The sequence below is a fragment of the Heteronotia binoei genome, chromosome 4, assembly GCF_032191835.1.
Source record: "Heteronotia binoei isolate CCM8104 ecotype False Entrance Well chromosome 4, APGP_CSIRO_Hbin_v1, whole genome shotgun sequence".
NCBI lineage: Eukaryota > Metazoa > Chordata > Lepidosauria > Squamata > Gekkonidae > Heteronotia > Heteronotia binoei.
Genome location: NC_083226.1, coordinates 156,019,571 through 156,032,736, shown reverse-complemented (window position 1 = coordinate 156,032,736; position 13,166 = coordinate 156,019,571). Strand labels below are relative to the sequence as shown.

The 13,166-nt window shown below is 45.5% G+C and overlaps 1 protein-coding gene across 4 annotated transcripts in view; it reads left to right on the top strand.

The window, feature by feature from the left end:
• Positions 1–12,652, top strand: part of NIPBL (NIPBL cohesin loading factor) — a 194,778-nt gene extending 182,126 nt beyond the window's left edge. For 3 of the 4 annotated variants that reach the window (XM_060236065.1, XM_060236063.1, XM_060236062.1), the window contains 4 exons: positions 8,973–9,265; positions 9,492–9,666; positions 10,916–11,104; positions 11,674–12,652. In XM_060236065.1, the coding sequence (XP_060092048.1) occupies positions 8,973–9,265; positions 9,492–9,666; positions 10,916–11,104; positions 11,674–12,039 (1,023 nt within the window). In that variant the 3' untranslated portion in view covers positions 12,040–12,652. Of the gene's footprint in view, positions 1–8,972; positions 9,266–9,491; positions 9,667–10,915; positions 11,146–11,673 lie in introns of all 4 variants that reach the window. The other variant, XM_060236064.1, reaches the window with a different exon arrangement.
• The last annotated feature ends 514 nt before the right edge of the window (positions 12,653–13,166 follow it).

Here is a 13,166-nt window from a genome sequence, read left to right as displayed (position 1 = left end):
TGGAGTTTCTCTGTTACAGGCATCAGTTTAAGAAGTTGATAATTTTCCAGAACTAGTTACCAAGTTTAAAGTTCTGTTGCAGAATGGGGCATTGTGGAAACTGAACCCTGGTGATTAGTTTTTAGTCAAGGGGTTTTCTTGTTAATAAAAAGGATGGTGATTCTTGCCCTGTTTTGGATTGAGAAATCTTAATGCTTCCCTTAATGTATGCAAATTCAGGATGATTTCCTTAACATCAGTTGCACAATTACTGAACCAGAGTGATTGGTTAGCAGTGTTAGATCTTCAGGAAGACATGTTTGGCACATCCAGATTAATGAGAGGTACAGAAAATATTTGCATTTTAGAGTTCAGGCCATCCCTTAAGAATATATGGTTCCTTCTCTCCCCACCCACCCCCCAATTTGGTCAAGCAGCAGCTCCATATGTCTTAACTAAATGCATTGCAGTAGTGGTGCTCCACTTGAGATTTAATGGATGTTCAATTTTTCCTTATCTCGATGACTGGCTCTTTACTGCTCACTCAAAAAAGACAACTACAGAATTGTTTTTCACTGGCAATACAAATGTGCCTTGAGTTGGGACTGCATGTCAGTTGGAAGAAATCTAGGTTTTCCCCTCAATAGCAGATTTCATTTATTGGCACTATTTTGGATTCCCAGGCTGCTAAGATGCTTTTACCGTCAGACAGGGCAGTTCTCATAAAGAGTATGGTTACCCACTCTAAGAATAACCACTTCCAGAAAGCAGTTAGCATCCAGAAGCTCTTGGCATTAATGGCCTCATCAGTTTTTGTGGTTCCCTTTGCTAGGTTGAAAATGTTACTGAATTGGTGTTTACGAGTCTTCAATCCTACGCAGCTTTCTCAGGGTCACCATTTTTCAATCCCTAAAAGGATTCTTAGAGACTCAGACTAGTAGAGACAGGATACCCACAATGCTGGGTATGCCTTTGGGGTACAGTGTTCACAGGTGACAGTTACCACTGTATGCTTCCCCTTCTGGTTGGGGGACATGGTGTGGAGCTCAAAGTATCCATGGTACTTGGTCTGACACAGAGATGGGATTGCATATCAACATTTTAGAGTGGAAAGCTCTTCCAAATGCCCTTAACTACTTTTCATATGTACTACACAGGAACATGGTCCTCATCCAAACTGACAATAAAACTGCAGTGTACTACATCAACAAACAAGGGGGCACTTCTTCCCATCTTCTTCGTGGTCTCTGTGCAGTCCCACACATGGGTTTTCCTATCAGGACGAACCCTACCTCGGAGATTTTAAAAAGCTAGCCTAGGCGTTATTTTTGGCGCGCACTCCCTCTCGCTCTGGGGAGCAGGCATCCACTGCGCATGCCTGTAGCGCGAGGGAGGCGCCCAACCCACTCAGTTTCTTTCCAACCGCCGCCCGGGATAGTCCTACCTCGTTGCGCTCCTCACTTACCTCAGATATCTAGCCTCCGTTTCTTCAAGTTTCCTCTTATTTCATCCTTCGCTATTTCTTCATATTCTTATCTTCAAAAAAAAAAAAAAAAAAATTTAGATAAATATCTTCCCCGCTTTTCCTCAGACCTCCCTTCCCCCACCCCCACCCCCCCCCCCGGGCGTATGGAAGGAAGGGACAGTAAAATAACCTTCAAAAGGTGCTCGCGCTGTAGGGCGAAAATCCCTACATCGGACGGGCATTCGCTTTGCTTGTTCTGTTTGGGAGAATCCCATAAAGTGGACGCCTGTGCGCATTGCCTTCAATTCTGCAAACAGGCGCGCAAAAACAGAGCCGCTAGACTCAGAAGCCACTTAATGGAGTCTGTGCTCCAGCCTGATATGTCGCAATCTTCGTCAGCAAGTAAGTCGCCCCCCCTACTGACTCCCCAAGGGGACGGCGCACGGTCGGCAGCTTCAGTGGCCATTGTTCCCAGCAAGCATAAGTCCGGCGATGCCGCGAAAGCCGGCGACGGCGCGAGAACGTCAGAACAAACGGCCGCGGCGACTAAACCAAAGGGCGGGAAGCACACTAAGAAACATAAGCATTCCGACCCGAAGGGCCAGAAGGATTCGAGAAAACCGTCCGATCCGAAGGCTCCGCGGAAACCGACAGACCCGAAGGACCCGAAGATTCCGAGGGACTCGAGAAAATCTTCCGAACAACAGAACGAGCCCGAATCGCAATGTGAGCCCTCCACTCCCGGATCCGACACCCAGGAAGTGACCACCCCGGCTACGGAGTCGCCGCACCAACAGACGGAAGAAGTTATTCCTATTCCGTCCCGATCCCCTTCCCCGCAAGGATCCATGCTAGACCCTGCTCTGGAGCCGATTCGAGACCCGCAACAGTGGACTCGACACCACATCGATCCTAGATCGTTCCGCGATATGTCGAATCCCATCCAGTACAAACATGACGCTTACAGGTACTTCGATGCGCATCGGTTCCCAGCCAGGTCCCCCAGCATAGAGAGATATCGGTACCATCATACGCGTTTCCCGGAGAGATCCCCTAGTAGAGGGAGGGACCGCCATCGCTACAACCCGAGATCTCGGTCCCCATCCATGTCCCCGAGGCGACGCCATTATGCTTCAAGGTCTCCTTCCATCGAATCCCATGCATGTTGCGGATACCACCATTCTCGGTACCGAACCGATTATCACAGGAACCCATCCAAGGAAGCGACTCCTGTCCAACGGAGCAAGCAACTACCGAAACAGCCGTCTCCGACTCCTTCCACTTCGACTTCTAAACCTAGAGGTGCGATTCCAGTGGAACCCAAAAGCACGACTCCAACCAGACCGGACCCACCTGAACCCGAACCTGACTCTGATGCTGAATCCGACGCTCAATCATCGGACTCGATACAGTCCATGTCCCCTGGGTCCCCCGCCTCGGATATCGCCAAGCCCGCGGATTTGTCACCGTCCGAAGGGGCAAAGACATACCTGGACTTGATTGCCAATATGGCCTCTGCACTTAACGTAACTCTTACTTCGGATGCACCCAAGGTGACAGACGTGGTACACGACTTGGTGCACTCAGATTTACCTGCTGGTTCCTTTCTGCCGATGCTGCCGGTACACCTAGAAGCCATCAAAGAAGCTTGGGACAACCCAGCCTCCATTCCCCCAACTTCAAAACGCATTGAATCCCTTTATAGGATCCAAGCACCGGATTCGAAATTTTTATTTAGCCATCCAGCACCGAATTCTCTGATAGTGCATTCATCTTCTAAAACTAAACAGACCCGCCACCCGGTACCCCCTGAGAAGGAAGGCAGGAAGTTAGATACTCTTGGAAGGAAAATGTATTCAATCTCGACGGCAACTGCCAAAATCAACAATTACCTAGCATACTTCGCCGCGTATTCCCACAATATCTCCTCCCAACTGAATACGCTCGTCTCTGCCCTGCCTGAGCCCTCCCAGAAACAAGCCTGCAAGCTGCTTCAGGAGCTCAACAGGATTTCAAAGCAACAGATAAACACCATCCGTCACTCTGTGGGGTGCACTTCCAAGGCGATGGCCGCCTCAATTGCCCTAAGACGACACGCTTGGCTTCGATCCTCTTCGTTGCAGCCCGATCTAAAATTCAAAATAGAAGACCTTCCCTTCGATGGACAAGGTCTCTTTAATGCCACAACGGACGATATACTCTCCACCGTGGACGACAGCCGCAAACGAGCGAAAAGATTGGGGGTAGCCCAACAGCAACAACAACAACAGAGCTATAAGCCCAGATCATGGAAACCAACGCCCTTCAAACGTTCCAGATCCCCTCGACAATCTGAATACTGGAAACGTAAGGCTCCTCCTCCAAAGCAATCCTTTAACCAGAGACAGCAGAGACCACAACCACCTAAAAAGGCTGCATCTTCATCAAAGCAGTCTCTTTGACTTTCTACCTCTACCAATTCAGCACGTCTCCAGACTTCTTCCATTTCTCGACAATTGGCAGCAAATAACCACGGACAAATGGGTTCTGAACATTATTTTGAGGGGCTACTCCATAGAGTTTCAAGCACCACCAAAAAGACATCATTTTGTTTCCACTCCCCCATCACCTTCCCTTCAGGAAGAAATAGACACCTTAATAGCCAAAGCGGCTATAGAGCCTGTCCCAGTCCAGTATCATCGGACAGGTTTTTATTCCAGGTACTTTCTAGTCCCGAAAAGGGATGGGGGACAGCGCCCGATTCTGGATCTAAGAGCCCTAAACAAATTCATCCGCCACAGAAAATTCAGAATGATCACTTTACAATCGATTCTGCCCTTAATCCCCAGAAACTCCTGGATGGCACTGGTAGATTTACAGGACGCATACTTCCACCTGACAATACACCAATGCCACAGAAAGTTTCTGCGCTTCGCCGTTGGCAACAACCACTACCAGTTCCGAGCTCTGCCCTTCGGACTTTCCACGGCACCACGGACATTCACGAAATGTATGGCGGTTATTGCAGCATACCTCAGACAACGCGGCGTTGCAACCTACCCATACATAGACGATTGGCTCCTTGTGGGAGCCTCAAGGACGCAGTTGATGAAGGACATTTCCATCACACTTGCGCTCCTAGCAAACCTGGGCCTCCAGGTCAATCATCAAAAGTCACACCTTACCCCAACTCAAGACATTCAGTTTATTGGGGCTCGTTTGTGCACCACGGACCACAAGGCGTATCTTCCTGTGGACAGGATATCCTCCATTCAGACGCTGGCCACACAAATAATGCGACAACCCAAACAACCGGCCTTCAACATTCAGCGCATGTTAGGACTTATGGCAGCCACGACGGCAGTTCTGACACACGCAAGACTACGCATGCGAACCCTACAAATCTGGTTCGTCCGCGCGTTTCGACCCCAACACCAATCTCAAGGAACGGTCCTCACTGTTCCAAACCACATCCTCCCTTCGCTCGAATGGTGGACAGTTCGAGCTCACCTGCTTGCGGGAATGCCCTTTTTACGGCCAAGCCCCTCAGCAGTGGTTACAACAGACGCCTCGAGATGGGGCTGGGGAGCTCATCTCGACGTACTCACGGTCCAGGGGCAATGGACACCGTACGAACAGTCGCTCCACATCAATTGCTTAGAGCTTCTAGCTGTTCACAGAGCGTTAAAATCGTTTCTTCCATCTCTTCAAGGCCTACACGTACAAATCGCCTCAGACAATGTGGCGACGGTTTTTTATATAAACAGGCAAGGAGGGACAGCATCCACCCGCCTTTGCAAAAGAGCAATGCACCTGTGGCATTGGAGTATTGCCCATCAGATCCACCTCACTGCGGTACATCTTCCTGGCGTACAGAATATTCAAGCGGACAGACTGAGCAGATATTCCATCAACGACCACGAGTGGTCACTCCACCGGTCATACCTTCTGCCAGTATTCCGGAAATTCGGAACTCCGTCAATAGATGCGTTTGCTGCACCAGACAATGCACAGTGTGCGATCTTTTTTATGAGAGGTCCGCCCTCACAACAGTCTGCAGGGGATGCCTTCATACAAACGTGGACCGGTCCACTACACTTCCTCTTCCCTCCCTTTCCGCTAATAACACGGTGCATACAGAAAATTCAACTGGACAACACAGATTGCATTCTAGTGACGCCATGGTGGCCACGCCAGCCATGGTTCACAACCCTTCTCCTCCTGTCAGAAAACACTTACCATCACTTCCCTCTGGCACACAACCTCCTGTCCCAGCAGAACGGCAGGGTTCTGCACCACGACCCGAACAGGCTTCGCCTAACGGCCTGGAGGATATGCTCTCAGACTTTCCTGAAGGAGTAAGACACGTTCTCCTTAATGCAAGGAAACCGTCAACAAGGAAGTCATATTCCATGAAATGGAAAAGGTTTTCCATCTACGCTACCAAGCATAATTTCAGCCCCTCCTCGGCTTCCATGCCTCAAATCTTAGCGTATACACTGCATTTGTCAGAAAAGGGCCTTACGTACTCCTCTCTGAAGGTGCACCTGGCAGCAATCTCAGCTTTTCACCCGCATGTACAGGGTCGAACTGTTTTCTCACACCCTGCTGCGAAATCCTTCTTAAAGGGAATCTTACATTTGCACCCACCACTGCGGCAAATGTATCCTAGCTGGAGTTTGTCACTAGTGCTTAGCCAACTAGTAAAACCGCCTTTCGAACCTATGGCTACGATACCACTTCACCTCCTCTCATGGAAAACGGCACTTTTAGTTGCACTCACCTCTGCTAAAAGAGCAAGTGATCTCTGCGCGTTCAGAGCGGACTCGCCTTACACCATGTTTCACCATGATAAGGTGGTGTTACGGCCAGATCCCGCTTTCTTACCGAAGGTGGTCTCCGCATTCCATCTGCATAGAACCACTACCTTACCTGCTTTTTTCCAACGGCCTACGGATAAGGGCCAAGAAGCTCTACACTGTCTAGACGTGAGAAGAGCACTCGCCTTTTATATAGATAGAACTGCATCGTTCCGCACAGACTCCAGACTTTTTGTGGCCTACGGCCGCCGTCATAAGGGAAAAAAGATATCTACACAGAGACTATCAAAATGGTTGGTTGCTGCTATAGAGCTGTGCTACAAACTCGCGAAGCAACCAGTCCCATCTGCCATAAGAGCTCATTCTACAAGAGCTCTGTCAACGTCATCTGCCCTTGCCAGGGGTGTATCCATGGAGGACATTTGCGCTGCTGCCGCTTGGTCTTCCTCCTCGACCTTCGCCATGCACTACGCTTTGGACGTTCGTGCTAGGCGGGATGCATCCTTCGGACAGGCAGTTCTTCGCTCCATCTTTGACTAAGAAGCTGGTCCGGGCTTGGTGAGTAGTTACTTACCTTATAGCCTATAATGTGCTGACTATGTTGCACTAACCCTTGCACTATTTCTTCCTCCAACTCTAGTGCCAGCACCCACCGCCTTGCAGGTCAGCTTATCAGTCACCCATGTGTGGGACTGCACAGAGACCACGAAGAAGATAAACAGGTTACTCACCTGTAATTGATGATCTTCGAGTGGTCATCTGTGCAGTCACACACGCCCGCCCAGCCGTCCCCGCTGCTGGCTACTTGTCTTATATATCCGCGCTCCTATTATGTCAGCGGCGGGGAAAGAAACTGAGTGGGTTGGGCGCCTCCCTCGCGCTACAGGCATGCGCAGTGGATGCCTGCTCCCCAGAGCGAGAGGGAGTGCGCGCCAAAAATAACGCCTAGGCTAGCTTTTTAAAATCTCCGAGGTAGGGTTCGTCCTGATAGGAAAACCCATGTGTGTGACTGCACAGATGACCACTCGAAGATCATCAATTACAGGTGAGTAACCTGTTTTTTTGCTGTGTCTGGAAGCTACAGCCATATGGAATTGGGCTTTTGCACACCAGGCCATACATGTTGCAGGTGTAGAGAACACTACTGCAGGCAGTCTCAATAGTCTTGGGGATTGCAGTCATGAAAGGTCTGTTCCACACAGGCACATATATCTCATGTTTGCAAGATGGGGGTTCCCCTCATTTGATCTGTTCGCTACACGACACAATGCAAAGGCATCTCAGTTCTGCAACAGAGCAGGAATGGACCCTTGTTCTCTAGGAGATACCTTCCAACTAAAGTGGAACTAAGGGCTCCTGTATGTGTTTCCTCCCATGCCCTTGATTGGCAGGGTGATATCCAAGATGTCTCTCCCCACTTTATTTTCACACCATTGATCAGAGGCTGAGAAAAGACTACGCACCTTGGATGTCAAACATGCATTCGTATCTTAAATTGAAAAGAACAAATGATATTAGAAGAGCCCCTCAACTGTTATTTTTGCCTTTGCTGGCCACTCTGTAAGAAAGGCAGCATCTGCACAAATCATCTTGAGATGAAATAGTTTTAACAATCAAGGAAACGTACACGTTTGCATCTGTACAATATCCTTTGCAAACCACAGCACACTCCACAAGGGTGTAAGCCACATCCTCTGTTGCTGGAAGTTTGCAAGACTGCCACTTGGACTTCTTTGGACACTTTCATCAGATACTGCTCTGTAGCTGTGAATATAAGAAGCTATACTTCTTTGGGGACAGCCATACTGCAATTTAGCTTGGTAGTCTCTCATGTGGGACTGCACAGGACAATAAAGATGAAAAGAGTGATGCATTTGTAATTGTTGTTCGTTGAGTTGTCACAGTGCAAGCACACATCCCTTCCTCTTATCCCACTGTGAGTTTATAGTAGTGGCTCAGGAGAACTGAGGGAGTGTGTAGAGCCCCTCTCTGGACCACATGACTGTTTGATGGGAAATGGCTCATGCATTTCCAGTTGGGAGGGGCTCCTTCCACTCTGTTACTATGCTAGCTAGAACTCTTCCAACAGCTGGCCTGCAACTGTGCAGTACCGATTTGGGACTGCACAGTGACAATTTGATGAACAACAGTTACAGGTAAGTGCAACACAGTTTTATTTGGGCAAGTATCACTTTAGAAGTAATGTTGCTTCAGAAAGGCATGTTTTTAAATGCCCTTCTTACCAGCTGCAGGAGTTTGGGGCCCATTTCTACATAGCGCGGCCCCATGCTGCAAGGATGCATGTATGAATGACATGACCACAAGCATGTTCCCAGTGGAGTGTCAGCGGCAAGAAAGACTGACCACAGTTTATTTTGAAAACGTATTTAGAAATATCAGAATGCCACTTGTCCAGAGATGATTGATTGGGATGGTACCACAGAAGTGAATCCTGTGTTGCTGGGAGATGTGTGGTCTGATTTATCAAGTGAAATGGTATATCTGTCAAAGGGTCCAATCAAGTAATTAAAAATGTAATACTATATGAACCTATATGATCCTCAACATGTATGCTAGGATGCCTTCCTTAATTTTTACGTTTGAATTTCTCATAATCAGGGATTTGGTATTTAATGATTTGAGAACCATTAAGCTATAGGCTAGTCTTCAAATGACTTTTTAAAAAATATATATATATATATAATGGTGTTTGCCACTTTCTGTTTCAGTCTATGGTGAAGTATAAAAAAGAAAGGAAGCCGTCATCTGATGAAGAGAGTGAAAGTGAAAGTAACAGCGAGAGCGATAGTGACAGCGAGGAGGAAGTCCACAAGCCCCGGAAGTCACGGAAACGGGCAGATTCTGAGTCAGATTCTGATGAAGAGAATGATATAAATGCAGTTATGAAGTGTTTGCCAGACAATTCAGCCCCTCTAATTGAATTTGCAAATGTCTCCCAGGGTATATTGTTGCTTTTGATGTTAAAGCAGCATTTGAAAAACCTCTGTGGATTTTCTGATAGGTATGAATAAGTTTTGCTTACTGCATGTACAGCCTCATCCATATTCCTGAAATACTAGTAGGGATTGAATTAATTCTGTGCAATGCTGATATATAGCACAATCTATTAAGGTTAAAATTGTATTTGTGTAATATTAGTAAGGGAATTCAGAATTACTTCAGTCTCATAATTTTTTTTATCAAGGAGTGCGGTTTTCTTAACCTGTTGTTCTTCTCTCCCATGTTAGTAAAATTCAGAAGTACTCCCCCTCTGAATCGGCAAAAGTGTATGATAAAGCGATAAACAGAAAAACAGGAGTTCACTTCCATCCGAAACAGACGTTGGACTTCCTTCGAAGTGATATGGCTAATTCCAAGCTCACAGAAGAAGTGAAGAGGAGTATAGTTAAACAGTACTTAGATGTAAGTGATGAGATATGATGGAATTTCAGCTTCCTTTATAACAGGATTTGACAAACGATGAGCTTTTTCATTCTTTGGAAAGTGGCAGATGAGACTTAACAACAAACATTCTGAGATTAGCTTTGTTTGGGGACACAGCACTTTTTCTGCAACTACTACCCAGCAACAGATATTCAGAGATATGCCTCTGATGATGGAGATTCCATTTAGTGGTTCTGCACTTTCTTTGTGCCCTTGTGTGGATAGCCTAGGCTAGACTGATCTCACTACATCTTGGAAGCTGCTAAGCAGGGTTGGCCCTGGCTACTATTTGTATGGGGGACCTCCAAGGAATACCAGAGTCTTGATGCAGAGGCCATTAATGGCAAACTACCTCTGAACGGCTCCTGCCTTGAAAACCCTAGGGGGTTGCAGTAAGTCAGTTGTGACTTGATGGCGTGTGCACACATGTACAATTCTCATGTGGGTCACTAATTGGCATAGAGACCCTAATGTGTCCTCATAAAGGCTTAAAAAAGTGGAGCTGGTGATTCTAATTCAGAATCATTCTAGTTGTGGGAGAAACATATGCTGTTGGTCTGTTGGAGGTCACTTTAATTACTAATCTTTAAATCTTTTAATTTCTGCCGAAAGGCTGGGCTTCTGCTGTGTTAAAATTTTCTGATTTTGGAATTACTTTGAAATTATCAGGAAGCTAGTAAGACTAGAGAACAATTTATTTTTTATTTACTTTCTTAGGGAACAAGGTTTTGAGTCCAGTGGCACCTTTAAGACCAAAAAGATTTCCAGGGTATAAGCTTTTGAGAGTCCCGAAGTGAGCTTTGACTCTTAAAAATTGTATACCTGGGAAATCTTGTTGGTCTTTAAAGTGGACTTCTTGCTCTTCCACTGCAGACAAACATGGCTACCACCTACAGCTTTTTAAAGGGAAACATTCCCCTACAAATGTGGCGGGGGGGACCCGATCAGTTTACCATTCCCTGCTTTGTTTGCAGAAGGGAGGCTTGCAGGCCATGTTTGTTGGACCTTTTTTCAGGCCTTGGATTCAGCAGGAGCTCACAGGAGCGCAGCTCTTGAACCTTTCTGATGGTTCCCCCTCCTCCTCCACACCTTGTCCATTGAACAGTATGTGCAGCTGCATAACAATCCCTGGATGAGCTCCACCACCTATTTTTCTACAAAACGATTCCTGCCTTCCCCCCATTGCTTTTGTGACGAGTGGCAACTAATCTCCAATGTCTCTTCTTAGTTCAAGCTTCTGATGGAACACCTAGATCCTGATGAAGAGGAGGAAGATGGCGAAGTATCAGCTAGCACGAACGCTCGCAACAAAGCTATTACCTCACTGCTTGGAGGAGGCAGCCCTAAAAACAATGCAGCTGAGACAGAGGATGATGAGAGTGATGGGGAGGATAGAGGAGGAGGAGGCACTTCAGGGGTGAGGCGGAGGAGGAGTCAACGTATTTCGCAGCGTATTACGTAAAATGATTTTATGTGCTTCTAAATGTTCAGTCTATGATAAAATGTATACTCGAGTAATGTAATCCATATGAAAAAAAATTGTAGATAGAAGTTCTTAACCGTTTATACAACTTTTTTGTAGAAAGTTCTAACAGAAAACACAATAAAAAATTACCCCTAGGAGAAGAGATTTTATCTAGCATAAAAAAAAGTTTTAATTTTTTCTTTGGAATGTATTATGTATATCCTTTTTATTGTTGCCAAGTTTTTATGTAGCTTTATGATTCATTTGTACATATAATTTTATATATCAATAAGAGTTAAAAGACACGGGTACAAATTAAAATATGTGAGTTTTTTTTTTTTTTGCAAGGATATGTTAACCCCTTGGCGCTGGCGGTCGCGGTGCGTCTCATTGCCGGCAATGGAATGTGTGCTGGGAAATCCCAACTCCCGGCGTCAAGGGATTAAAAGCAATAAAAGCAATAATTTCACTCAAGTTCTTTTGTGTAACACTTGGTCTTTTTTCCCCTCCCAATGTTTTAGTCATTGAGAAGGTCAAAACGAAATTCAGACTCTACGGAGTTGGCAGCACAGATGAATGAAAGTGTTGATGTCATGGATGTCATCGCTATTTGCTGTCCAAAGTACAAAGATCGGCCGCAAATTGCAAGAGTAGTGCAGAAAACCGGCAGTGGCTTCAGTGTTCAGTGGATGGCAGGCTCCTACAGTGGCTCCTGGACTGAGGCTAAGCGCCGTGATGGTCGCAAACTGGTGCCTTGGGTAGACACTATTAAAGAGTCAGACATTATTTACAAAAAAATTGCTCTAACGAGTGCTAATAAGCTGACTAATAAAGTGGTTCAGACTTTACGATCACTGTATGCCGCCAAGGATGGAACTTCCAGCTAATGCATTTGTACATGCAGCCAAATTTTACAGGATATGAAATAACAGAAAAAAAAAACTTGAAATACCAACTTTCTGGCAAAAAAAAAAAGTCAATTTAATGAAGAGTAAGAATGACACCTGGGATGCAGGAAACGGAAGGAAATGTTTGGTAAACATTTTTGTGGGAGCTCCCTTCGCTGTTGTGCAGCAGAAACTTCTCAGTTCATTTTTACTCCCACTGTATAATAGTTTAACAAAATTGTTTATATCTTGAAAAAAAAACCTTTCTGTTTAAAAAAAAAATAAACAAGTGAATGTTGGAAATTAGTCTGTTAATGTTCTTAATAAAGTGTTCTTGGAGTTTAACCTAGCAGCGGATGGCTTTCTTTAGCTTAGCCCAGTTTTCCAGGGAAGCATTGTTTTTCCAGGCTGTAAAATGGCAGAATCTCCTGGATATATAATTTATTCTGTTGGGGGAGAAAAAGCATGCAGTATCTTTGACCTATCTGCAGGAGGAGTTTTTGTAAATGTAGATTTTGATGTATTAGGTCACCCTGAATAATACAAGAAAAGGGATCCCCAGCAAATCTGGTGGAACGAATACTGCAATAAATTTTTTTACTTCTCTTTGTTACTTGTCTGTTTCCATTTGAATTTCTTATTGTAAAGATCTGTTTAAATCCATTTATATTATTTTGCAGTCTTTTATGTAAAATTTACTATATTGGTGGTTTTCAAAGCAAGACATAAATATTGTTTATACAGTTTGTATAGGCTGACTTCTGAATAATTGGTATCTTTTATTTTTATCCCTTAAAAGGGTGTAAACACAAGTTAACTCCAGGGTTTTATTGTATCCTGCAATATTTAGTATTAACTATATATGATTTAGCACTGTGCCAAACACATTTTCAAGAGTACATTTTGATATAAAAAGAAACTATAGTTTATGCCTTGTATGCTTCAATTTCTTTCTGATGCTGTCCAAATGGCAACTGGGGGGTGGGGAGAGGGAGAATTGTCATCACTCTGAATAATTGGATTCACTTGGTTAGGACACTGGAATTTCACAAAGGGCAATGACTGTGATCAGGAGCACCTCCTGTGCCCCCAGATCCCACTGGCCGTAGTTTCTATAGCTGACAACC